Raw genomic sequence first — 26,050 nt, forward strand, 5'->3', positions numbered from 1 at the left:
AGTGAATCAGGAAGTTAAATATTGTTGCCATCAGGGTTAGTGATAATCCACTGATCCATACCTGTACAGTTGAGTCAGCCCTTTACATACTGACCTATTTCTATACTAATTGGTAAGTACCTGCCACCTCAGGGACGCCAAACCTCCCCAGGTTCTAAACACTAACCCTAAGAATACCAGGGAACCCCAAGATCTTGCTCCATTCCACCATGCTGGGGACTTAGATGTGGAGTAGGTGGCCAGTGCAGTGTTTGCTACTGTCTACTTGCCCAGAAGTCACATAGATGAGCCCAGAGTCAGCCTCAGGGGAGGGATGTCTGTCTGGGGGTTTTGATTGAGGGTGTGTGTGAGTGAGAGTCAGTCCTGCAACAATCACCCACACTTCTCACTACCCTTCTATGATTGAGGATGATAGACCTTCCTTCATCTGACCATGTGTGTGACTGTGTGTGTGTGTGCATGCTCAATCGTGTGTGTGCACACTCGCTCTTTGCAATCCCATGAACTGTAATCTGCTAGGCTCCTCTGTCCATAGGATTTTCCAGGTAAGAATACTGGAGTGGGTTGCCATTTCCTTCTCCAGTGTCTCCTGCATTGGCAGGTGGATTCTTTACAACTGAGCCACTGGGAAAGCCATATGACCATAGTGAGGATCAAATAAGGTAATATTTGTCCCCCATACCCCTCCAGGCTCCTCACCACTAAGAAACTGATGCCACTGCTAGGTAGTAGCCTGAATTGTGCATCTCTGGGTTTGTGAAATTCAATAGAAGCCTCTTGGAAAAGGGAAAATGCTTTTCTCCCCAGGAAAGGATCTCAAAGATGCTTCAGTCTTGAGTGAGAAGCTGGGTGGGTGGTATCTTCTCAGAGGGGCCATTCAGACTCCTTGAACCCATAGCCAAGGAATGACAATGCAGCTTTGGGTCCCTGGGACCCTGGCTCCAACTCAAATGTGAGCAGCATGACAGATGAGATAGTTGTCACAAGTACAGGAAGCATATGGAAGTTTTGGTATCTCCAAAGTTCTTGCAGGAGGGAAGTGCTGGAGCTTCCCTGATGACTCAGTGGTAAAGAATCTACTTTCCAGTGCAAGAGAGGCAGATTTAATCCCTGATCCAGGAAGATTTCACAGGGTGCAGAGCAGCTAAGCCCATGCACAGCAACTATTGAGCCTGTGCTCTCGAGCCCAGGAGCTGCAACTGCTGATTCCACTCTCCCTAGAGCTGGTGCTCAGCAACAAAGGAAGCCACCACAATGAGAAGCACGCACAATACTCACTGCAACTAGAAGACAGCCAGCACAGCAGTGAAGACCCAGAACAGTCCCAAAATAAATAAATAAATAAATTTTCGAAAAGACTATCCAGGAGAGTTCCTAGAGGAGGCGGCATCCCAATGGGGTGCTGAACTACATATTAAAAAAAAAGAGGAATGTGATGCTCTTAGCTTGGATGACAGCGTTGCTTGTGGCCTACACTCTGTGTGATGAGATCCAGATTTTCTAGCTGTGGATCTCCAACCTCCTGGGTGCTGCTGACTCATCCCCTGGGGTATGGTCCTACCATCCCACCCCATGAAGCTGACTGTTCTGCCTGGGATTGGGTCCTCAAGGTGACTCACCCAGAATCTTCAACCTCACCTACCTCTAGAAGCCCTTGTTATAATCAGAAACTCACAGGAGGCCACTTTGGCTGACACCAGGCTGCACCATCCAGACCACCTCTTCAGAAGCTACCAGGGAGGTTGTCTGCCGGGGGCTCGCAGTGAAGTCGTTCAGTTGTGTCCGACTCTGCAACCCCATGGACTGTAGCCTGCCAGGCTCCTCTGTCCATGGATTTTCTAGGCAAGAGTACTGGGGCTTGCAACTGAATCCTTTTTGCCTTTCCAAGGCTTAAGGGAGCTGCTTGATCCAACGTTATGTCCCCTCCCTAGGAGCAGCCACATTTGATGAATGACCAGGGATACAAATGCCTGACCCTTGTGCCTAAATACAAGTTGAGGGTTCAGTTGTGTCCCCCACTGCCTAAAAGAGACTATGTCCAAGTCCTAATCTCCAGCACCTTAGAACGTGAGCTTATTTGAAAATTACATTGTAGATGTAATTTGTTCAGGTTTAAGGTGAGGTCATCTTGGAGTAGGCTGGGGTCCCTAATCTGATATGATGGTGGCCCTTATAAAAGGGGGAAAATTGGACACAGACACACACACATACACACACACAGGGAGAGAGCCTTGTGAAGATGAAGACAGGAACTGGAGAGAAGAGTCTGCAAGCCAAGGAATGCCAAAAACCACCAGCAAACTGCCTTCAGGAGGAACCAGCTCGGCAGACACCTTGATCTTCAACTTGCAGCCTCAAAACATAAAACAGAAACATATTGTAACAAACTCAGTAAAGACTTTAAAAATGGTCCACATCAAAAAAATATTTTTAAAAGGTAAGATAAAATACAAACGGATAAAAGTTCTTTGTGGCTACCACCCTGGAGTCCTTTTAGTCTCTCATTCCCGCAGACTTGCTGGGGCTCCTCCAAGGTCTCCTCACCTCCACTGCATCTGAACTCACTGTCAGGATGGAAGATGATTCTAGTTACTGTCCTCCGGAACATGCAGCTGGTCAGCACTCCTTGGTGTCGTGTTGTTGTTAAGTCGCTAAGTTGTATCCGACTCTTTCTGACCCCATGAACTGCAGCACACCAGGCTTCTCTGTCCTTCTCTAGCTCCTGGAGTTTGTTCAGATTCATGTCCGTTGAGTGGGTGCTGCCATCCAACCATCTCATCCTCTGCTGTCCCCTTCTCCTTTTGCCTTCAATCTTTCCCAGCATCAGGATCTTTTCCAATGAGTCGGTTCTTCACGTCAAGTGGCCAAAGAGTTGGAACTTCAACTTCAGCATCAGTCTTTCCAGTGACTATTCATGGTTGATTTCCTTTAGGATTGACTGATTGGATCTCTTTGCAGTCCAAGGGGCTTTCAAGAGCCTTCTCCAGCGCGATAAATGAAAGCCATCAATTCTTCAGTGCCCAGTCTTCGTTATGGTCCAACTCTTACACCCATACATGATGTTTAGAGCATAAACCAAAATTTTTTCTGCTTGGCTTCTCACTGTCTCATTGTTTTCTCTGTGAGGTTGAGACATATTTTTGAGCTTTCTCTTTAGATACAAAATGGAATGTGACATTTGGACAAAATGTCGGACCAAGACTGCTACCCATTGAAGCTACCCATCAGCTCATTTGAAGTCTCTCCTCCTTTCCTTGGAGAAATGTATCTCCAATTGCAAACTGTATCACAATCATCTAGAGGGTTTTGAAAATTCAGATGGCTGGACCTCAACCCAAGTGATCTGGGGTGGGGATGGAGAATTTTCATTTCTAAAATATTCCCAGGTGATGTTGACGACACTGGTACAGGCACCACACATTGAGAACAGGATTCTGGAACATCACCAAGCTGATGTGAGACAAGGACAGAAAGCTGGTCATTAACCAGTGTCAAATCCACACCAATTCATATAGCAAACTATTCAAACACTAAAGCTTTACTTTCTGAAACATTTGAAATGGATCCACTAAACTATACTTATGAAAATATATCACTTTTTAAGTGATAAACTGCAATAAAAGAGCAATTTATTGGGATCCCAAACTTTCTCTCCATAACCCAATCACAAGATGCTAGTTACTATCAATGGTTTAAAATACAAACCTGATCAGTCACCTTACATTTATTTATTAAGATTTTTTTTAATGTGGACCATTTTTTAAAGTCTTTTTTGAATTTGTTACAATGTTGCTTTTGAACTGTGGTGCTGGAGAAGAATCTTGAGAGTCCCTTGGACTGCAAAGAAATCAAACCAGTCAATTCTAAAGGAAATAAGTCCTGAATATTCATTGGAAGGACTGATGCTGAAGCTGAAACTCCAAATACTTTGGCCGCCTGATGCAAAGAATCAACTCATTGGAAAAGACCCTGATGCTGGGAAAATTTTAAGGCAGAAGGAGAAGGGGACGACAGAGGATGAGATGACATCACCAACTCGGTAGACATGAGTTTGAGCAAGCTCCAGGAGTTGGTGATGGACAGGGAGGCCTGGTGTGCTGCAGTTCATGGAGTCACGAAGAGTCAGACATGACTTAGCAACTGAACTGAACTGGTTGCCCCTGTTGATGTTAATCTAACCGAGGGGAAAGAGTTATGAAAAGCACACATTATGAAAAGAATTTATAACATGTTATATAGAAAGGGCAGAAGGAGAAGAGGGTGTCACAGGATGGGAAGGCTGGATGGCGTCACCAATGCGATGGACAAACCTGGGCAAATTTTGGGAGATGGTGAGGGACAGGGAGACCTGGTGCGCTGCAGTTCATGGGGTCACAAGGAGTCAGACATGACTGGGCAACTTAACAGCAACAATTTAGAAATAACTTCCATGAGAATGCACAAGGTTTTCTCCAGCCAACACACCAATAGAAATAGAACAACATGTCCTACGTAATTTTAAATTTGGAAGAACACACAGTGAGGAAAGCCAACACAAATAGAGGAAACTTTTTTCAACTTTCTTATTTAACCAAGGAAATTTAATTCCAAAATCTAGCCCCCATCAGAATGAAGCACAACATATCGTTTTCTTCTTTCTGAACCCTGGTAGATCAGCGGTAAAGAATCTGCCTTCAATGCAGGAGCTGCAGGAGATGTGGGTTGGATCCCTGGGTTGGGAAGATCCCCTGGAGGAGGGCTTGGCAACCCACTCCAGTATTCTTGCCTGGAGAATCCCATGGACAGAGATGCCTGGCAGGATACAGTCCATAGGACTAAAAAGAGTCGGAAATAACTGAATCAACTTAGCACACACTTAGCAAGTGTGCATGCTCAGTCACTCTGTTGTGTCCAACTCTTTGCAACCCTATGGACTGTAGCCTATCAGGCTCCTCTGTTCATGGGATTCTCCAGGCAAGAATACTGCAGTGGGTTGCCATTTCCTTCTCCAGATTTTAACATTACAGCCCATCTACTTCAAAAGTTAAATTTGGTCTGCATAAAGATTTTATAAGGTTTCCAATTGTGAGAAAGATTCACATAAAGTATTTTTAAGCTTCTTTAATGGATTTTCTGTCCTGGAGTTTGACTCATCTTTCTAGTGCAGTTTTAGATTTTGTTTCATGACAGAATTTCTATGTTTACATAATGTTTTGATATACTCTGTCAGCAACCCACTCCAGTAGTCTTGCCTGGAAAATTCCATGGACAGAAGAGTCTGGAAGGGTACAGTCCATGGAGTCGCAAAGAGTCAGACATGATTCAGTGACTGGGCATGATTCAGTGTGCACACATACACATCAGATATATGAAAAATCAGATATATCAAAATTTCTTCCTGCTCATACTTTCCACCCCCTCCAACTTACTGGTGAATTTTGGTGAGCTTTGACTTCTAATATAGATTCATATGATGGAAGTTGTGATTTTTTATTATCTGAATTTAATTGTAGCAAAAGGAATAATTTCCCCCCTCATTGTAAAACTGCTCTCTCTTTATTTAAAAATAAAGCTACGGGGACTTCCCAAGTGGTCCAGTGGTTAAGAATCTGCCTTCTAATGCAGGGGATGAGGTTGGGTCCCTGATCGGGGAACAAGGATCCCACAGGCCACAACGAAGGGGCAAGAGTGCAACTAAGACCTGATGTAGCCAAGTAATTAAATGAATCAACTAATGTAAAGAACAAATAAAAATAAAGCTATGTATTTTATTTTTGTTAGAAATGGAAATAAGCATTTAAGTGATTATGAAGGTGTTGATACCAGCAAAAGACTGGGTTAAAACTGCAAGACAGCTCAAGAGTATATAGTCCAACAAAGCACAGTGTAAACAATACTGGAAAACTCCAGGACAGAGTTAAAAGAGAAGTGGGTTGTGATTGAAGCAGGGAGCAGAGGGAACCTGATGAGGAATTGATATCACAGAGAAAATATACACAAAGCATATTACAAACAGGTGAAAGACATCAGCTCACACAAGCAATTAATTCAAAGGTCTTTAAGCAAAGAAAATACATGGGAAACAATAGTGAGTTACACTGTGGTCTAAAAATCAGAGTGAATATTAAAGATTTTAGAGAATACAAAGGTTAAATAAGCAAGAAAATGCTAACTGGGAATGTCTGAATATAAATAAGGTAGAAGTCAACAGAACACCATTTTTAATGATCAAAAATTATATCAAGTCAGAATTCTATACCCAGCATCAGTGTTGCCCCAAATAAAGATGATTTTAAAAACTTAGAGTGAAACATTTCATTGTTAGCAGTCTTGAATTAGACAGACTAGTAGAGTGAGTTATGAAGTCCAAGGGAAAATAATCTCAGATTGAAAACCAGGAATGCAGGAAGAAGTGAAGGTAAAAGGAAAGAATAATTTAGAAATAAATAAAAATGAATTTTGTCTTATAAAGCAATTCTAGAACTATCTCATGGAGATTAAAACACATGTAGAATTAAGATGCATGACAAAAGCAATAGAAAAATCAGGAATGTTGAAATGGAACTGAAAGTGTTCTTCAGTTGGAGATTAAAACACATGTAGAATTAAGATGCATGACAAAAGCAATAGAAAAATCAGGAATGTTGAAATGGAACTGAAAGTGTTCTTAGGTATTAGCATTTGGGAGATGTGATAAAAGCAATTAACTGTATTATTCTATATTAAATAAATGATTCAGAATTTGACCACTAAAGTAACTGCACATGTTTTGTATAAGATTGCAAGTAATAAGTTTATAGAGGGAAAATGGAATAATCATCATCAGTGAAATAAAGAGAGTAAAGAGACTGTTTCTATTTTGGTCAAAGGGTCAGGATATCTCAGATTTACCAGTGGTTAGGTGAAATGTAAGTGTACAGAACATTGAGTTCTTATTAATGACTCTGTAATATAGACTTCAAAGACTTGTTAGCAGATTTTTTCAACATTCTTTTATTGATAAACATTTAAACAATCTGTAGTTTTCTCTTGGAGAAGGCAATGGCACCCCACTCCAGTACTCTTGCCTAGAAAATCCCATGGAAGGAGGAGCCTGGTAGGCTGCAGTCCATGGGGTCAGGAAGAGTCGGACACGACGCCTTCGTGAAAGGCGCTCTCGGAAGGAGCGCCTTCACTTTCACTTTTCACTTTCACACATTGGAGAAGGAAATGGCAACCCACTCCAGTGTTCTTGCCTGGAGAATCCCAGGGACGGGGGAGCCTGGTGGGCTTCCGTCTATGGGGTCGCACAGAGTCGGACACGACTGAAGCAACTTAGCATGAAAATATAAGTTGTATGGAAATTTTAGCTTCTGGAAATGTCCATAACTATTTTTATAGACGTATCCATAAAAAAAGAAACATTAAAATGTTGAAAGTGAAAATAGCACCCCATGCACAAATGTGTTTAATTTTTCATATAGGATTTCATATTATTCAATAAAATCTAGTATTACCAATAGCCCCAAATTCTTGTGTTTGGGGATAAAGACTCAAGACTCCCTCAAGTCCTTTTGATTTGAGACATAAGGTGTGTCCTCTGGATTGCATTGTCCCCTGATTGGGTTGTCCACTCTCTTACCCTATAAAAAGGAGAATCAGAGGCAGAAGTTACTGCACTTCCTAGCCAGCTACAGGCTGTCTGCATCTGCCTGCATCTCAGGAGTGGTCAGAGGAAGCTCTGGAAGATCTTGGAAGATGGGGAAACCTGAACTGGACAGATTTCCAAGCCATCCTCTTCTGGTAAGTGTGGAATCCATATTGAGGGCAAGAGGGTCTATTAAGATACTTTTTTTTTTCTTGTGTAAAATATAAGTTAGAAGCATTTAGTTCTTAAAACAAGATACATTCCTATTGAAAGTTATTTCCCAAGTATTAATGTTTCTTGCAAAATATTCAAGATTTTATATAGTTTTGTATATGAAACTTTCTTGGGATAATGAAAAGTGTGGGTTTTTTTAACCAAAATCCTTGGGTAGTGAAAGTAGTATTTGGCCCTGGAGTAGCTAAATCTTTCTCCTCTGTGGACAATTCTTTGCCCACAAACTGTTTGGTCTTTTTTTTTCCTCTAAATTTCTTTTCTCTGCTTCAAATAGACCTTCCCCAATCTCTTTGTTATCCATCATTGCAGTTAATTTATTTTTCCCTATTCTCCCTGCTTACTTTTTTTCCTCCTTCCTCTTTCTCTCTTTCTGTTGGTCTTATTGCCTACCATAGCACTTAATTACACTTAACACTATTATTAGACATTCCTTAGTCTATAGCCCTATTCTCTCAACAAGATTGACATAATCTGGGGCAATAACTTGGTTAAGTTAAATTCCAAGTTATGGGTTTTAGTGCACAGCTCAGCATATAATGGCTGCTGTATAAATAGGCAGTTTAAGTCATTTTTCTATCAAGCATACCTTTATATCTTGACTAATGCAAAGGGTAGCACTAATAATAACAATGGGAATAAAATGAGCTTTATGGTTTCTTTTTAAAAATTCTTCAGAAGAGAGAAATGTGAGATTTAAAAGGAAAGGTGGGCTAATGAGGTTTACAGTTTAAACAGATTAGTGTGAAGAGTCTTAATCTCAGTGACAATTGATTTTACTCTATCACAAAAGAGATTAATTTATTTTACAACTGTAGTCATGTGAATTTGTTAGAAAAATTTGTAAAGTGTTTTTTTGGGATAGGCATAACATCTCTAAAACTAAAACATCTGAGCACCTTGAAAAGCCAAAGCAATAAGTGACTATATTCATGAAACTATGAAATTTCTCATTATCTTTTCTTCATTGAGTACCCAACTTAGTAAGAAAAGCAATCAAAAAGAAGTAGATAATACTACACATAAATAAATAAATTAATTAAAAAATTAACAGAGACAATGTGAGATAAATTTTGATATGGCATCAGGAGAGGCCATTCTGTGGAAATGGCATTTTGTAGATTAATGAAAGGTAACCAAGAATTCAAAAGTTGAGAATTTCAAGTGGATTCAGGAAGGCAAATGGATGGCTAATTGGTATAGGAGTATGGGTTAGTAGGGCATCCAGAATGCCATTCAAGGGTAGATGCGATATTAGTACAAATTAGTGAGTTTAGGGGACATTGAGATAAGGATGAATTATGTGGGAGAAATGATTGGTTCAGCGTGGGACCTGGTCACTGTGAGCTGAGTCATGAATGTTATCACTGATGTGGGTGGGCAGATGGATATTTGAGTTTCAGGGTTGAAGCCAGATCAGTGAATCTGAACATTTCTAGTTCATGAAGAATATTTGAAGCCAGGGAAATGGATGAGATTGCCTGGAAGAAGGTGTAGATGTAGAACAGATGTGACAGCAGGACCAACTTCTAAGAGCATTGATCATTAAGTGAAATACGAGATACAGGAGTAGGAGGAGGGGAGGAAGAGGGTAAAAAGGACTGTCTATGGTGGGGAAAAAAGGGACTTTATGAAAAGACCCTGATGCTGGGAAAGACTGAAGGCATGAGGAGAAGGGGACAGCAGAGAATGAGGTGATTGGATGGCATCACCCACTCGATGGACTTGAATTTGAGCAAGCTCCGGAAGTTGGTGATGGACAGGGAAGCCTAGTGTGCTGCAGTTCATGGGGTCATGGGGTGTCGGACATGACTGAGTGACTGAACTGGTGAAGAGAATATGGCTTTTCTAAGTTACTTTATGAGCAGAAGAATATTTGAGTGAAGATGGGACTTGGATTTGAGAGCAAAGTATCTGAGGGTTGAGAGGCACTTGATCTCATTGGAGATGAGGCACTAAAGGAAAATAAAAACCAGTGACTGTGTGTCTTAAAGCAAAATGAAAAAGATATATCAAAAAGTTTAATGTCTTGGTAGTCAAAGAACCCTGTGATCTCTTTGTCCAGATGATAAGGACACCAGCATGTGTGTGATTGACAGTGACAGAGATGGGAAGGGGAAAAGATCCTCTAAGGATGAAAATCTGGAATTGGTACTGGGTGACAACCTGCAGCTTTCTGTCCTTGACTGCTATCTGCTTAATGTCCCAGGATTCAGTATTGTGTCTGTACTAGCAGCATTAGCAGCAGTTGGGAATGCTTATAAATGTAATTTCTTGTCCCTACCCCAGACTTTCTTGCATTGACATCCAGAATCTGAGCTTTATCAACCTTCTGAATAAATGTGATGCCCAGAGGAATTTGAGACCCCATTTCTTCAGGAAGTCATCCGTATGTGCTAAGAACATTCTCCATGACTGGCAGTTGTCTCATCCCCCATTTTATTCAAATTTTACATCTCATTTTATTTTCAAAGAGGCTCAGAAGAAATATGATACCTGAAGAGCTGGAGAAGAGAAGACAGGAGCTTTTAGTCAAGGCCAAGCAGAGGCGTCGTGACAGATGTTTACTTCCTCTGAGACTGACCAGCTGCATTTTCCAAAAGCCAGTCACAAGGATAACCTCTCATCCTGGCAATGTGGTCAGAAGACGTCTATGCGAGGAGATCCTGGAAAAGCCCCAGCAAGTCTTTGCATTCCAGAGACTGCAGGGGCTCCAAGCTTACAGCCCTGAAGGAGAACCTTTCAGGACCATGGACAGCGCAAACGTTTCCGGGATCATTGTCCAGGGTGGTGCCGGTGAATCCCTGGGCCGTGCTGGTGCCTGGTCTCAGCACACTAGCACTGAGCCCATCCTTGCCCAGTCTTCAGATGGGGCAGAGCTCAACCCAAGGTTGGGGCTGTTTCTCCCACAAGCCCTCTGCAGACGACGAGTAAAAGATGCAGATATTAGCCGACAGTCTCGGAAAGTGAAGAGAGCAAGGGAGAAATTGACTATGGCCTTGAGGGCAGACAGGCTTGCCAGGGAGGCAGAGAGAGCCAGGAACCAGAAAAAATGTTCCTGAGAACTGAAGGAAAAATAGGAGACGATTGTCCTGAGAAAGTTGAGTGGTGTGGTCCCTGGGAAGTGGTTCATGGTGAGGTGTAGGGGGCGACAGCCCTCCATTCTACCTTCCGCTTTTACTGTCAACCCTGTTTCTGGACTAGGATGCTTTGTTACATTAACTTTGTACTCTATTAAAGTCTTGGTGGACAAAAACGAAAAGCGTAATTTTTTTTTTTTTTAATGGGAGAGATTGGGTTTCATGTGACGGGAGAAAAGATTTTTGCACATCTTTGTACACCTCAATTTCTGTATATCAGAATTTCTTTACTGAATTCTACAGAGGTAATCTAGTCTGGGGAATTATTTAGTGTTTTTAGTTATAATATTTTCTTTCATTAATTACACTTGAATAAAAAATAATCTATTCTAAAGAGGTTATTTTCTAATATTAAAAATTAATGCTATAAAATCTTACTAACTTGGCTTTTACTTCTTATTTTAACATGAGTTGCCTCCTTTTTGTCATTCTTGTGCCAAATGTTAAATCAGACAGAAGACATTTTAATGTAAATCAATTAGTACTTATGCTACGTATTACGTCCTTGTCTGTTACCTAAATCTTAAGTGGGTATGTTTTTAAAGAATGTGATTTTTTTTAATGTTATTTATTTGTTTATTTTCTTTTTAGCTGTTCTGGGGCACTGGGTTTTCCATTGCTGCCAGTCGGCTTTCTCTAGTTGTGGAGAGCAGGGGCTACTCTCTGGTTGCAGTGCATGGGTTTCTCATTCCAGTGACTTCTCTTGTTGCAGAGCATGGGCTCTAGATGCATGATTTCAATGGTTCTGGTACTGGGGCTTAGTTACTCCACAGCATGTGAAATCTTCCCAGACCAGGGATTGATCTCCTGTCCCCTGAACTGGCAGGTGGATTTTAACCACTGGACCACCATGGAAATCCTAAGTGGGTATTTTGAAAAATAATTTTGACCTTTGATTCTTAAGAAGGAACACGTTCTTTGGAAACATTTTCTTCTGAAAATGACTTGCCAGCAATCTTGTTGCCTTGACCCAGAAATCGGTCCAGAGTCCCTGAAATTTGTCCACCCCACAGGGTTAAGCACATCATCATTTGTAAGTAGTCAAGAATGATATCATTGCTTATTCAATAAACAATTCATTTTTACTTATAAACACTTCATTCAATAAACATCATAATTATTTCCACTGAACCCATAGAAGGTGGAATAAAGGTGTCATGCTGCAGAAGTCCCAGGGGGACAGTATCAGGAAGGAAAAGAATGACATTTTCTGAACTTCCTTGTACAATTTTGATAAAGTTGTTTTATCAGTGGTGGAGAGGGAAGGCCAATGTGACTCAGACCATAAATAATCCGCCTGCAATACAGGAGACCCTGGTTCAATCCCTGGGTCCAGAAGATCCCCTGAAGAGAAGAATGGCAACAAGCTCCAGTATTCTTGCCTGGAGAATTGCATGGACAGAGGGGCCTGGCAAGCTACAGTCCATGGGGTCATAAAGAGTCAGACACAACTGAAGCGACAAAAACACACAAAGAGTAACTGAGAAACAGGAAAACAGTGAATAGAGGTGAGTGGTTATGCCTCCTGACAACAGGCTCTGGATTTAACTTAGTAATAAGTCCCTCCAAGAGCCCAGAGCTTTGATGTGGGTCTGAAGCCTCCCAGACATACTAAGGCAGATTCCAACTCTTCAGTGTGAACTAATCTGCATATTCCAAACCCTTTTTGTCCTGGGACTGGGGTGTCACATGACCCTTTCTGATCCAATAGGAACCAGGCACTTGATCCTTTAGGGAACAGGAGGTGGAGCCACGTTTATGCCTGGTTCTTATCTGCCAGTCCTGGGGTCTGGAAATGGAGCTGTGTGAGGTCATCATGTAGGGAGGGCTGTCTGGGTTTGAGGCCACCTGGGAGCATTACATTTAAGGGTGAGCATGGAGAATGGTCAGGATGAGACCTGCCCCCCTCCCACCTATATCTATACCTGGGCATAATTTACTCGCCCACAAGAAGTGTGTGTGTGTGTGTTAGTTGCTCAGTCCTATCCGACTCTTTGTGATCCCATGGACTGTAGCCCGCCAGACTCCTCCATCTACGGGATTCTCCAAGCAAGAAGACTGGAGAGGGTTGTCATTCCCTCCTCCAGGGGATCTTCCCAAAGCCACCAGGAAGTCCTTGCATGAGAAGGGATACATGTATACATATGGCTGAGTCACTCTGTTGTGCACCTGAAACTATCACAGCATTGTTGATCGACTATACTCCAATAAAAAATAAAAAGTTAAGGGGAAAAGGGATGGTTTTGAAGTATTATATAAGCACATACAAATTTTTTATATTAATTTTATTTATTGTATCTTATCTATTAATTACTAAACGTGAAAGGGATGGAGAGACTCACCTTTGACTCAGTATTCCAAGATATTAATAATAGTAATTTACTCCCCACATCCAGTTAACAGGAACTAAGTTCATTCCTTTTCTTATGTTATTTTATCTTAGGATAATATGCATGCATGCGTGTTCAGTCATTCAGTTGTGTCCAACTCTTTGTGACCCTACGGACTGTAGCCCACCAGGCTCCTCTGTCCATGGGATTTTCCAGGCAAGGATACTGGAGTGAGTTGCCATGCCCTCCTCCAGGAGATCTTACCAAACCAGGGATTGAACTTGTATCTCCTGCACTGCAGGTGAATTCTTTAACGCTGAGCCACCAGGGAAGCCTTAGGTTAATATAGGTTCTGTTAAATTATTTTATCCTAAGGTCTGGAGAGGGGATGGAGAATTTCATTTCTAAGAAGTTTCCAGGGATGTACAGCACCACACGTTGAGAAGGGGATTCTGGGACACCATGAAGCCCACATGAGACAAATACAGAAAGATGAAGGTCATTATCCAGTGCCAAATCCAGACCAATCTATATAATAAACTATTCAAACACTGAACTCTAAATATTGAAACACTGAAAATCCATTCACTTAACTACATTTATGCAAAGATGTCATCTTTTGAGTGACAAACTGCAATAAATTAGCAGTGACAGCTTAGATTCTAAATCCTTTCTCCTTATAACCCAATCATTAGATTCTAATTGCTATCACCTGTTTGTGTATGTGTTACTGTCTGTGGTACAACAAAGTGAATCAGTTATTTTTATTTTTTTCTGAACTCTCCCCCACCATAAGCTCTTCCCCTACCCCCAGTAACTACATCACAAGATTTATTATGCCAATGTGTTTGTTTGCTTCTTTTTATTTTTTTATTTTTTAAATTTTATATTGTATTGCCGATTAACAATGTTGTGATAGTTTAAGGTGCATAGCAAAGGGACTAAGCCATACACATACATGTATCCATTCTCCCCCAAACTGCCTCCCATCCAGGCTCCCACATCACACTGAGCAGGGTTCCCTGTGCTGTACACACAGCAAGTCTTTGTTCTGATCACTATGATCTGTTTTGGGTGTGAATGTTTCTTTCCACTGTAAAGCAAAATGAATCCTTTTTTTAAATTTATTGGAGTATAGTTGGTATACAATTTTGTGTTACTTTCTGCTGTCTGTTCTGTTCCGTCGCTCAGTCGTGTCCGACTCTATGCGACCCCATGGACTGTAGCCTACCAGGCTTCTCCGTCCATGGGATTCTCCAGGCAAGAATACTGGAGTGGGTTACCGTTTCCTTCTCCAGGGGATCGTCCCGACCCAGGGATCGAACCCGGGTCTCCCGCATTGGAGGCAGACGCTTTAACCTCTGAGCCACCGGGGAAGCCCAAACCAAATCACTTATACATGTATGCATATCCACTCTTTTTTAGGTTCTTCTCCCATATAGGTCATCACTGTAACCTGACGATCTGTTTTAAATGCAAATCTAATCACGTACTTTAACTGGGCAGGCCTTCATTTTTGTCTTCAGCAGATATTTATCCTGTTGCCCTGTCCTAATGATTAACACTACTCTCTTTATTCCCCAGTGTGTTCCAGCTTGGAGAGAAAATTCTTTGGTCACCCTATTTGCAAAGAATCTACTATGTGCAAAGCAATGGTATAAAACCTCTGATCCAGAAATAAACTAAACAGATTCACTGCCCCTGTTTGATTTAATCCTCGTGAGAGGAAAGAGTTAATAAGCAGAGCAAAGAATTTATAACTTGTCATATAGAAGTAGAGAGAAAGCATATGTATTATGTATTAGTTTCAACGTCTGTGTCTATTCATTTTTAAATGTTTTAGTGTGTGTTCGTGTACTTGGGCTGCCTGGAGAGGGTGGGGGGCTAGGACTAAAACCTGACACAGGCCATTAAATAAGTAAATATCTTTTAAAAGTCACTGGTAAATTTCAATCCAAGTCCGAAGGCCTGAGAACCAGGAGCTCTAAGTCCAAGGGAAGGAAAAGATGGACATTCCCACTCAGGAAGAAAGTGGATTCACCTTTCTTCACCTTTTTTTCCATGTGGCCCTCAGCAGATTGAAAAACACCCACCTACACTGAGGAATGGAGAAGGCGATGGCACCCCACTCCGTACTCTTGCCTGGAAAATCCCATGGACAGAGAAGCCTGGTGGGCTGCAGTCCATGGGGTTGCTAAGGGTCAGACACGATTGAGAGACTAAGAACAAGCACATACTTCCATTTTTAAAAATCTAAAAAAACAAAGAACCCAAATACTCAACATGAACCCATAGAAAAAGAAATCACATCTGGTTTACTGAAGCAGGGAATGCATGAGGAGAAATAGGAGAAAGGTTGCTGAAAAGTACAAATTCTCAGCTTTAAAAACAAGATGCAAAAGGGGTAATGAGTAACATGATGACTGCAGTTAATGTTGCTGTTCACTACAGTGCTGAAGAAGTATGTTCAGAGAGTAAATCCTAAGACTCTCATCACACCAAAAAAAAAAACTTAACAAAATTTTGAGATGATGAATGTTAAATAAAGGGCTTCCCTGGTGGTTCAGATGGTAAAGAATCTGCCTGCAATGTGGGAGACTGGGGTTTGATCCCTGGGTCGGGAAGATTCCCCTGGAGGAGGACATGGCTACCCCCTCCAGTATTATGCTAACTAAATCACTGTGGTAATCATTTCATGATATAGATGTCACATACACTTCAAACATACACAGTAACAGCAATTTTAAACTTTAAAAATTACCTGAATAATAGAATTGTATAATTCTTCCATCAAAAGAAAACTGTATATAGTACTGCATGTCAATGATATCTCATGAAATTAGAAAAAAATTGTTAAAAAAGATAAAAATTAAAAGTGCAAAAGAGTATAAGTGAAAGAGGACAAACCACAAGTGCTTTTTTCCTTTAGAATTATTTTATTAAATCATAAATGTACAACTGCTTCATATAATAATTCTACACACTAAAATTTAAGGAATAATGTTTCATTACAGCATACTTCTAATAGCTTTTTAAAAACTGAGAAAAATCTTGCAAAAGATTTTTTTAATGTAACATTTTACAAAGAAATGTTAACAATTTACAAACATTTAACAAAATGTTAAACAAAATTTAACATTATCAAAGTGAGGCTTCTACACTCTGCCAAAGATCACTAGAAAAACACAATTAAGCTAAGAAACTGCCTCAAAGGCACTTTCTATACAGTTTTTCCTCTGCAAGAAGGCAATGTTCTTAAATAATTCAATTCATTCACAAATGGCTCTCTGCACCCACTCTGGTGTCTTCTGCCACATCACTGCATGTTTACTCATAACCTGAAGCTGCCCAGTTACCTCTGGGCTCTCATCCTCTGCTATTTAGACAGTGAAGCCCAGGGCAAAAAGGAAGAAGCTCAGTTTTGGCTTCGCCCTCCCAACCCCACATTCCCCACTGCCTCCTGGACCAGAGTTTTCTTCACCATATTGAGCCCTCAAGTTCCTGCTGCCAAAGTTTCCATTCCTCATCGACTGTAATTAGATTGCTGCTGATAATTTCCAAAGTCATTGTTAATTCCACTTCTACAACTTCCTCCTCCATAGTTGCCATGACCACCTCTGCAGCCTCAATCATGGTTGCCAGATGTGGGACTTTCACCACCAGACAGACCTTCTGTCTCTCCCTTTTCCAGCCCCATGGTAAGCACCCCTAAATCTAGGACCATTTCCATATGCATCAGATCCTCCCCAGAAGTTACTTTCTCATCCTGATGCTAGTCCCAAATCGCTACCACCACCAGGATAAACCCCCAAAACAAAGGGGCCTCCTCCTCCCCTTCTAGAACCCTGGAATTGCTGCATTTCCCATGTTAACAAAGCCTTGCGACTTTTGCATGATGACCACTGATGGTATGGTTTTTCGGCAACACAGTCTTGTCCACAGAATCAAGGTCATCAAAAGTCACAAATCCAAAGCCTCTTTTCTTGCTAGACTGCCTATCAGTAATGATCTCAATGGTACCATTTTTCCATATTTTTCAAAGTAATCTCTAAGATGATGTTCCTCAGTATCTTGTTGAATACTAACAAACAGTTTCTTCAGTGTCCAAAGGACACCCCGCCGTCCAGATGCTGCTTTTGGGACATATGTTTGGGTTCAAGCACTCTGCCATCAGTGGAATGGGGTCTGGTGGACATTTCATCCACCTCGATCATGGATGAAAAGGTGACAAAACCGCACTGTCTTGATCTCTGGCTGGATCCCTCAGGACCACACAGTGTGTAAGTTCTCCCCACTGCTGGTAACAGTTCCTCAGACTTTTTTCTGCGGTTTCAAAGTTCAAAACACCAAGAAAGAGTTTAATTTGTTCAGTTTCTCTCTTTTGCCTCTTCAAAGCAATTGATTTCTCGGTTTTCTCCATCAGACTGGGTTGCTTCAGTCAGATTTCCTAGAGCTGAGGGAGATGAGAGAGATCTCAGAGATGAATGCAGACTGGGCATGTCCCAGCCCTGTGGTAAGAACCCGTGTTGCCCCAGGAAAATACCTCTAGGAGCACTTCTGCCGTGACCCGGGCACTTCCGCAGTAATCCGGGCACTTTCGCCGTAATCCGGGCACTTTCGCCGTAATCCGGGCACTGCCGCCGTGACCCGACAATGCTGCCGTGGCCTCTCAGCTCCTGCCGCCCTTGAATCAATCCTGAGTACTTTTCCATCTTCCTGCAAAACATTATTTGAACAGAGTGAGCTTTCCAGACCCAGTCATCAAATACTGCATTTTCTCTTTTAGTTTTCCAATTGTGAACTGTATGTGTATTATCATCTCTTCATTTTATGTTAATTCTCTAAGTTGGATACCCAATGAAGGGAAGAGTAATGTGGACTTTAGTGATTTACACTGGCATATATACTTACTCATTTTGCCCTTAGAAGGGGCTCAAGATATATTTTGTTGAAAAAAGTATTCGAACTCCAAATATACTTTCTAAAGTTTTCTCAGAAAGTCACTCAACTTCAGTTATACAATCTTATCACCTCTTTGGTGGGAGACTGCAGTCAACTATCATTATGGTTTCACATCCTTTCTCCCTTAATCCATTTAAGATTTTAATCACAAAAATCTCCTTAAAATGTAAACCTAATCAGTGCACACTTTCTTTTAAAATCCATCATTTCTGTTTCAGAGGGTGTTTTTAGAGGGAGAAAATAAAAATATTTTAATCCTGTTGCCCTGCCATAATTACTAACACCACTCCTTTCAACACCCAATATTCCTCAGTTTGGAACAAAATCACTTGATCCTCATGTTTATAGAGCACCGATCACATGCCAAGTTGTGGACTAAGATCCATAATTCATAATTTCACTGAGCAAAGTCATCGCCCCATTCATTTGAATCCTGATAAAAGTTTTTTTTTTTTTAAACTCTTATCCTTGGTTCATCCAAAGCAATTACTTTACACAACAAAGAACAACCACAACATTTCTAAAAAGCTACAAAGTTACAAAATCCAAAACAGAAAATGAATAGTCCTGACTGTACAATAAAAGCCAAAAAAGCAATGTACACATTGCTAAGGTAAGCTGCAGGGCAATGAATAGCACACAACTGCCCTGGGTAGGCGGAGAAGGCAATGGCACCCCACTCCAGTACTCTTGCCTGGAAAATCCCATGGGCGAAGGAGCCTGGTAGACTGCAGTCCATGGGGTCGGGAAGAGTCGGACACGACTGAGCAACTTCATTTTCACTTTTCACTTTCATGCATTGGAGAAGGAAATGGCAACCCACTCCAGTGTTCTTGCCTGGAGAATCCCATGGACGGGGGAGCCTGGCTGGCTGCCGTCTATGGGGTCGCACAGAGTCGAACACTACTGAAGAGACTTAGCAGCTGCAGCCCTGGGTAGGGGTGGTTCTGTGATGACCCAGCAGAGCTGGCTTGAAACGTACCAATTTCAGAGAAAGGAAGGGAGGGTGTGTGTTTGTGGCACATAACACGGGGTACTTGACCCTAGAGGTCAGAAGAGGACCCAAACAGGGATGCAGGGCCAGGCTAACAGGGATGGTATCACTGCTGGACTCTGCCGGCCTACAGGTTAGGGCAGGACCAGACCACCGGATCTGCCCAGGTGGTCTGGGACATGGAAAAACGTGCTCCCAGGCCGGGCTGTCCGTCCTGCTCATCCCTGCTGGCTTTGCCAGCTACATGACTCCCAGGAACTATAGAAACTTGGAAGTTTTCCAGCCAGAACACTAGAGGGCACCTTTACAAGCACAACCCCAAACCAGCAACACCTCTGCAGCCGGAGCTCTGCTGCTCGGGGACACGTGTCAACTGCTGCCCTCACCTTCGGCAGGAGCTGGAGCTGGAGCCGCTCCAGTGGCAGGGGCGGCGGGGGGAGCGGGGCCGCCGGCGCTTGGGGGACCTGCCCCAAGGGGAACGCGACCTGCTCCTCCTCAGCCTGTGCCACGTGGGGGGCGGTGGCAACATTCTCCGGGGAGGGCTCAGTCGCCTGGGGGGTGGCTGGGGCCAGGGGGCCAGCACGGCTGTGGCCGTGATCTGCCGGCCGTCGATTCGCCCTCCGTCCATGTGCTTGAGCGCCTTCGCAGCCGCTTCCGGATTCTCGAACTCCACGTAGGCGTGGCCTGGAGACGGATGCGCGCGCATCCTCTCTCCGCGCAGGTCGATCGCTCTGACTCGCCCGAAGGTGGAGAATATCTCCCGGATGTGCTCCCTGGTCACCTTCCGGGTGAGCCTGGCGACGTGCAGTTTGGTGGGCTTAGGGGCGGGGCTGCGCCTTCTTTCCTTCTCGTCTCGTCGGGGTGGTTTGGGTTTGGAACCCGACCGCCGCCTGTGGTTTCGGGGGCGCCAAGGCCTCGGAGAGCCGGGGGAGCTGCTGGAGCTGGAGCTGCGGGACCCACTGGAGCGTCCCGAGCGGCCGGATGCTGAGGGCGAGCTGGAGCCGCGGCTGGAGCCCGCGCGGGACCGAGCCCCGGAGCTGCTGCTACCGCCCGAGGCCCTGCGCCGCTTCCGAGCTTTATCCCTGCCGCGGTCCTTCTCGCCGGACTGCTGGGTGGCGGCTGTATCTTTACAGCGACCCGCGGACTGCTCGTCAGAGCTCTCTTTGCTTGGGATGGGAGACGGAGTCATCTTGCCTCCGCGCTCCTCAGCCTCAGGAGAGAAAGGGGTTAATAGATTAAAGGCTGTTTCCTACAGTGTTAGGTACGATAGAGTGCTGTGATCATCAGTAAGGCCATCACAGAGGCAGAGAAGGAGGGAGATACGGAGAAAGAGAAGTAAGAAGAAAGAAAAAATAATGACAGTTGTTGATGAAGAGATTGGGGAAGGACAACCCTGTAGCTCAGACGGTAAAGAATCTGTCTGCAATGCAGGATACCCTGGTTCGATCCCTTGGTCGGGAAGATCCTCTGGAGAAGGGAATGGCAATCCACTCCAGTATTCTTGCTGGAGAATCCCATGGACAGAGGAACTTGGCGGGCCACAGTCCATGGGGTCGCAAAGAGTTGGACACGACCTGAGGAACCAGCCATAGCCGTTTAACTTGATGACACATGCGGATCAGAGAGCTGAATTTTTTTTAAAGCATTTTATTGTTTACTAAATATTCCCGAAAATACAAGAGCCAGTGATGTACTAGCTTATTTTATCCCAACATCAAAGCAGGTTCCAGGGTTTTTAAGACAGCATTAAAGGTACAAATTGAGCTTCCCTGGGGGCTCAAACGGTAAAGAATCTGCCTTCTGTGCAGTAGACATTGCCTGCGTGCTGAGTCACTTCAGTGGTGTCCAACTCTTTGTTGGACTGTAGCCCAACAGTCTCCTCCGTCCATGAAATTTTCCAGGCAAGACTACTGGAGTGGATTGCCATACCTGGCTCCAGGGGATCTTCTGGACCCAGGGATTGAACTGGTGTCTCTGCATTGGCAGGCGGGTTCTCTACCACTGGCACTACCTGGGAAGCAGTAGACATTAAAGAATTATAGGAACATCAAGATACACAAAGGTAATGGATTAATTTGGAAGAGAAATGAGATAAAGTTAGACACAGCTTCAGAGGATAGCTCAGGTAGAGAAACAGTGAGAAAAAAAGTAAAGTAGGACACTGTAAAATAACTTTTAAAAGTCACCTTGACCTTGCTGTGAGTGATATAGGCAAGTCACAGTCATAATCCTTACCCCAAGTCCTTGCGCCTCCCCTCCTTGTCACCAGGGCCCATGGATGTCCAATCTTTACTGTCTTCCTTGCAGCTCAGGGCCACCACAGGGGAAAATAAACCATGAAGGGCCAACCCTGTGCTGATGTATCAGATAGATGGCCTAGAACATTCTGTCTTCTTCCAGTTTACCAATGGGACAGTCTAGTCTTTGTAGCTCAGCTAGTTCAGAAAGCAATCTTATTTCCTTTCATGGGAACACTGCCTCCCCAGCCCAGATTATAAGCACTATTAATAGGAAGAGAAAGAAATCTGAAACCCAATATGGCAGAATCTGGGGCAGTATGAACCCATTTTTGCTATGGGGTCATCCTAGGCCTCTGCCGGTAGTAAGGACCCTCCCATCAAGTCTCAGAAACATTCCCCACTCCACCAGGGACAAGCTAGACCAGTGGTTCTCAGAGTACATCCTTAGACTGTGAGCAGGTGGACCAGTGGTTCTCAGAGTGTGTCCTTAGAGCAGCAGCAGCACCTGGGGACTTACTAGAAATGGAGAGTCTCAGGCCTGGCTCTCAGATGTGATGAATCAGAAACTCTTGGATGGAGCAGCAGAGAGCTGAATTTAAAAAGAAAGAAAAATAAACTTGTGGGTAAAACATTTTTCAGAGAGCTATTTAAACAGAACCCAGGCAAATACTACCTCTACTTCATAGTGATTTTGTTTATAAAAAAATCTGGCTAATTATCCCAAGAAAGCTTCATACACAAACCTATACAAAACCTTGAATATTTCTTTTTTTTTTTTTTTTTAATCCCAGCCCAACTGTTCACTAGTTACACCATTCAGTTCAGTTCAGTTGCTCAGTCATGTCCGACCCTTTGCGACCCCATGGACTGCAGCACGCCAGGCTTCCCTGTCCATCACCAACTCTGGGAGCTTGCTCAATTTCATGCCCATTGAGTTGGTGATGCCATCTAACCATCTCATCCTCTGTCGCCCTTCTCCTCCTGCCTTCAATCTTTCCCAGCATCATGGTCTTTTCTAGTGAGTCAGTTCTTCATATCAGGTGGCCAAAGTATTGGAGTTTCAGCATCAGTCTGAAAACTGATGTTGAATATTTCTTAATACTTACACCAAAGAAATAACTTTCAGTAAGGTAACATTTTAAGAGCTACTATTTGCTTAATTAAAAAGACTGTACACAAGGCAAAAGTATATAGATGGACATCAATATGGATTCCACACTCACCAGAAGAGACTGGCTTGAAAATCTGGTCAATGCAGGTTCCCCCAGTTCTAAGAGCTGTCCTCTGACCACTCCTGAGGTGCAGACAGCTGGTGCCTCAATGGAAAGTCTGACTTCTGCCTCTGCCTCTCCTTTTATAGGGGAAGAAGGTGGGCAACCCAATCAGTGGACAACCCAATCTAGAGGACACGCCCTCTCATATCCAAGGTGTTGGAGACATTCCTAAATCTGTGCCCACAAACACAAGAATTTGAGTCTATTGACATAGTCAGATGCTATTGTAGATGAAAAAACTCAGAATTCAGACAAATACTACTTCTACTTAACAGTGATCTTGTTTTTTAATCTAGCTAATTATCCCAAGAAAGCTTCATACACAAACCTATACAAAACCTTGAATATTTATTAATACAAACACCAAAGAAATAACTTTCAGTAAGGTAACTTTTCATTTTAAAAGCTACTGTTGGCCAAAATAAAGAGATTTTACAAAAGGCAAATGTAGATGTATACTGTTTTGCCATCAGTATCCATTCCACGCTCACCAGATAAGGCCAGCTTGGAAATCTGGTCTATGCAGGTTCCCCCAGCTTCAAGAGCTGTCCTCTGACCACTCCTGCGATGCAGTCAGCCTGTGGCTCACTGGAAAGTCCAAACTTCTGTCTCTGATTTTCCTTTAATAGGGGAAGAGAGTGGACAATCCAATCAGGGGATAACCCAATCTCCAGAGAACACTCAGATCCAAGGCATTGAAGAGATTCCTAAGTCTATGCACACAAACACAAGAATTTGAGGTGACTGACACCATCAGATACTATTGTAGATGAAAAAAACTCAACAGGTTTGTGCCTGGTTAGGTATTTGCAGTCCCTACCAAAGTTGTAATGTTTTCTTTCCCTCAGCTGGGATACATTCTACAAAAATAAGAGTGGAAATTTCTTTCCATACTTCATAGTAGCTTTAGAAGGACCAGGATTCCAGGTCTGCTTTACAACTCACAACCTGACTTAGCAACAGTGTAGATCTTCGTTTCCCTAAGAGAACACTGTGCCTGGAATTTCTTTACTATACCTTGTAACAAACACCAATCTACCTAATAATGCACCAGAGTAGACGCAGAGAGTCATTTTGTGAATCCATCAGATTATTTTAGAACATTACCTTACTGTGGAGGCTTCCCAGGTGGCGCAGTAATAAATAATCCACCTATCAGTGCAGGAGACACAAAATTTGAGGGTTCCATCCCTGGGTTGGGAAGATCCCCTGGAGAAAGAAATGACAACCCAATCCAGTATTCTTGCTAGAAAATTCAATGGACAGAGGAGCCTGGCAGACTACACTCCATGGGATCTGAAAGAGTTGGACATGACTGAGTGTGTGGTGCGCGCGCGCGCGCACACACACACACACACACACACACACACACATTGTGAACTTACTGACTGGATATGCAGGAAAAGGGAAAGGACAGAACCAGAGATAACGCTGTGGTTTCCAGCTCAAGTGGCTGAGCTGCTGAAGTGCCTTTTAAAGGAAAGAGGAAGTCAGGAGAGGTGGCAAGTACAATCTTAAGCAATGGGGGTGAGGGTGGGCATTAGGGCCCAACCCCTCCACAGAGTTGAGAATTTGGGGATAACTCCACAGTCGGCATCCATGGTTCCACAACTGCACATTCAGACAACGGTTACTGAGTCCAAACTCGATCTGCTGGCCACGGAACAGGCCAGTTAATGGAGAAACTAGGTGCTGCGGCAAGGAGCACAACTTTATTTGGAAAATGTCTCAAAATAACCATCTTATCTGGGTCTGAATGCCAACTTCTTTTATAGAACAGAGACCAGGGGAGGTGAGGAAGCAAAGTAAAATGGCCTTTAATCTTGCAAATATCATCTGGCATAGTCTTGGGGAGGAGATGTGTTAACTTCTTCCTTCCTGCCATCCACAGGGGGACAGGGTCCTGAACTAAGGTTCAGTTCAGTTCAGTCACTCAGTCGTGTCCAACTCTCCGCGACCCCATGAATCACAGCACGCCAGGCCTCCCTGTCCATCACCAACTCCCGGAGTTCACTCAAACTCATGTCCACAGAGTCGGTGATGCCATCCAGCCATCTCATTCTCTGTCATCCCCTTCTCCTCCCGCCCCCAAACTTTCCCAGCATCACTAAGGTACTTTGGATTAATACTCAGGGAGAGGGGTGGAGCCAGGATAAACAGTATCTTTTTAGTGAACGAAAAGGATACAGTTATAGAACCTTTGCTTCCCACTGGTTTTGTATAAATACTGTCCTTTTAGTAAACAAAAGCAGCTAGAAGCAAAGTTAAGGTTTTAAGTAAAAGAAATAGATCCGACATGGAGGCAGTTTTTCCCTGTAACACAGCCACAGGTTGTATAGTACTGTAATATGCATTTATTTTTTTTTTTAAAAAGGCTTGTAAAAGGACCCATACAGTTCAAACTTGCACTGTTCAAGGGTCAGCTGTAGAGACTGTAAGATTATCAGTTCTATTTTGGGTAGAGTGTTGGTGAAAGTTGCAGAGAACTGGTAGTAGGTGTCTCGACTATAGCACAGAATATGAGACTAGAGCCAAATGGAAATGTTGGGTTTAAGATGTGATGCCACCAATATAAAAGAGAGAAGAGAAAGAAGGAGAGTAGTATGCCTTTATGTTTAAGAGAAGAGGAAGGACTCAAGGGGTAAAGGAGTTTCACAAGGGAGAGAATTAAGAGTGGCAGGTATTATTGAAATGGAAGATGAGGACTGAGAAAACAGCATTTCCTCTGTCCTCGGAGTTCTCCAGGCAAGAATACTGGATCGGTTTGCCATTTCGTCCCCCAGGGGATCTTCCCAACCCAGGGATTGAACCCCTGTCTCTTGTGTCTCCTGCATTGGCAAAAGGATTCTTTACCACTGTGCCCGCTGCCCCCTTTTGAGTTTATACAACCTCCAGAAGAACAGCACCCCAGCCCTGCAAGGTATTTCCCCCCAGAGGACACTGACTCTCAGGTCTCCAAAGCCCACTGCACTGTTGTATCAGGCCAGCTGCTTCAGGATAGCTGGGGGAAGGAAGGACAGTGGATTCCAAAAGCGTTTGCTTATTGCCACATTTCATTTTCACATTTCACACTCACATTTCACACTCACACTCACTGTGCAGTGAGTTCCTTCATCAGAAGCAGTGTGTAGGGGACACCAGGACGATAGATAAGACATCTAGGAACATTGCCTGCGGGGAAGGGAAATCTGTGTCCAGGGTGAATGTCTGTCCCAAAAGAAGGAAGAACCGCCCCTTCAATAACCACATTTGTCCAAATTACCCCGACACTCA

The 26,050-nt window shown here is 43.2% G+C and overlaps 2 protein-coding genes and 1 pseudogene across 2 annotated transcripts; 1 reads left to right on the forward strand and 2 right to left on the reverse strand.

The window, feature by feature from the left end:
• The first annotated feature begins 10,248 nt into the window (after positions 1-10,248).
• Positions 10,249-11,026, forward strand: LOC129558848 (methyl-CpG-binding domain protein 3-like 2B). Its single transcript, XM_055430282.2, has one exon. The coding sequence runs from the start codon at positions 10,249-10,251 to the stop codon at positions 10,897-10,899; it is 651 nt and encodes a 216-aa protein (XP_055286257.2). The 3' UTR covers positions 10,900-11,026.
• A 5,681-nt stretch (positions 11,027-16,707) lies between these two features.
• Positions 16,708-17,806, reverse strand: LOC148777146 (heterogeneous nuclear ribonucleoproteins A2/B1 pseudogene; annotated as a pseudogene).
• A 1,839-nt stretch (positions 17,807-19,645) lies between these two features.
• LOC129558104 (uncharacterized) lies at positions 19,646-20,452 on the reverse strand. Its single transcript, XM_055428952.2, has one exon. It carries the CDS (start codon positions 20,450-20,452, stop codon positions 19,646-19,648), a length of 807 nt encoding a protein of 268 aa, XP_055284927.2.
• Positions 20,453-26,050: the final 5,598 nt, after the last annotated feature.

The sequence above is a fragment of the Moschus berezovskii genome, chromosome 8 (genome assembly GCF_049115385.1).
Source record: "Moschus berezovskii isolate FMDL1 chromosome 8, NW_MosBer_1.0, whole genome shotgun sequence".
NCBI classification, from domain to species: Eukaryota; Metazoa; Chordata; class Mammalia; order Artiodactyla; family Moschidae; genus Moschus; species Moschus berezovskii.

Bases quoted from the DNA above. Each gene is read 5' to 3' on its own strand.
- LOC129558848 (XM_055430282.2), top strand. From the start codon at position 10,249: ATGACTGGCAGTTGTCTCATCCCCCATTTTATTCAAATTTTACATCTC.
- LOC129558104 (XM_055428952.2), bottom strand. From the start codon at position 20,452: ATGACTCCGTCTCCCATCCCAAGCAAAGAGAGCTCTGACGAGCAGTCC.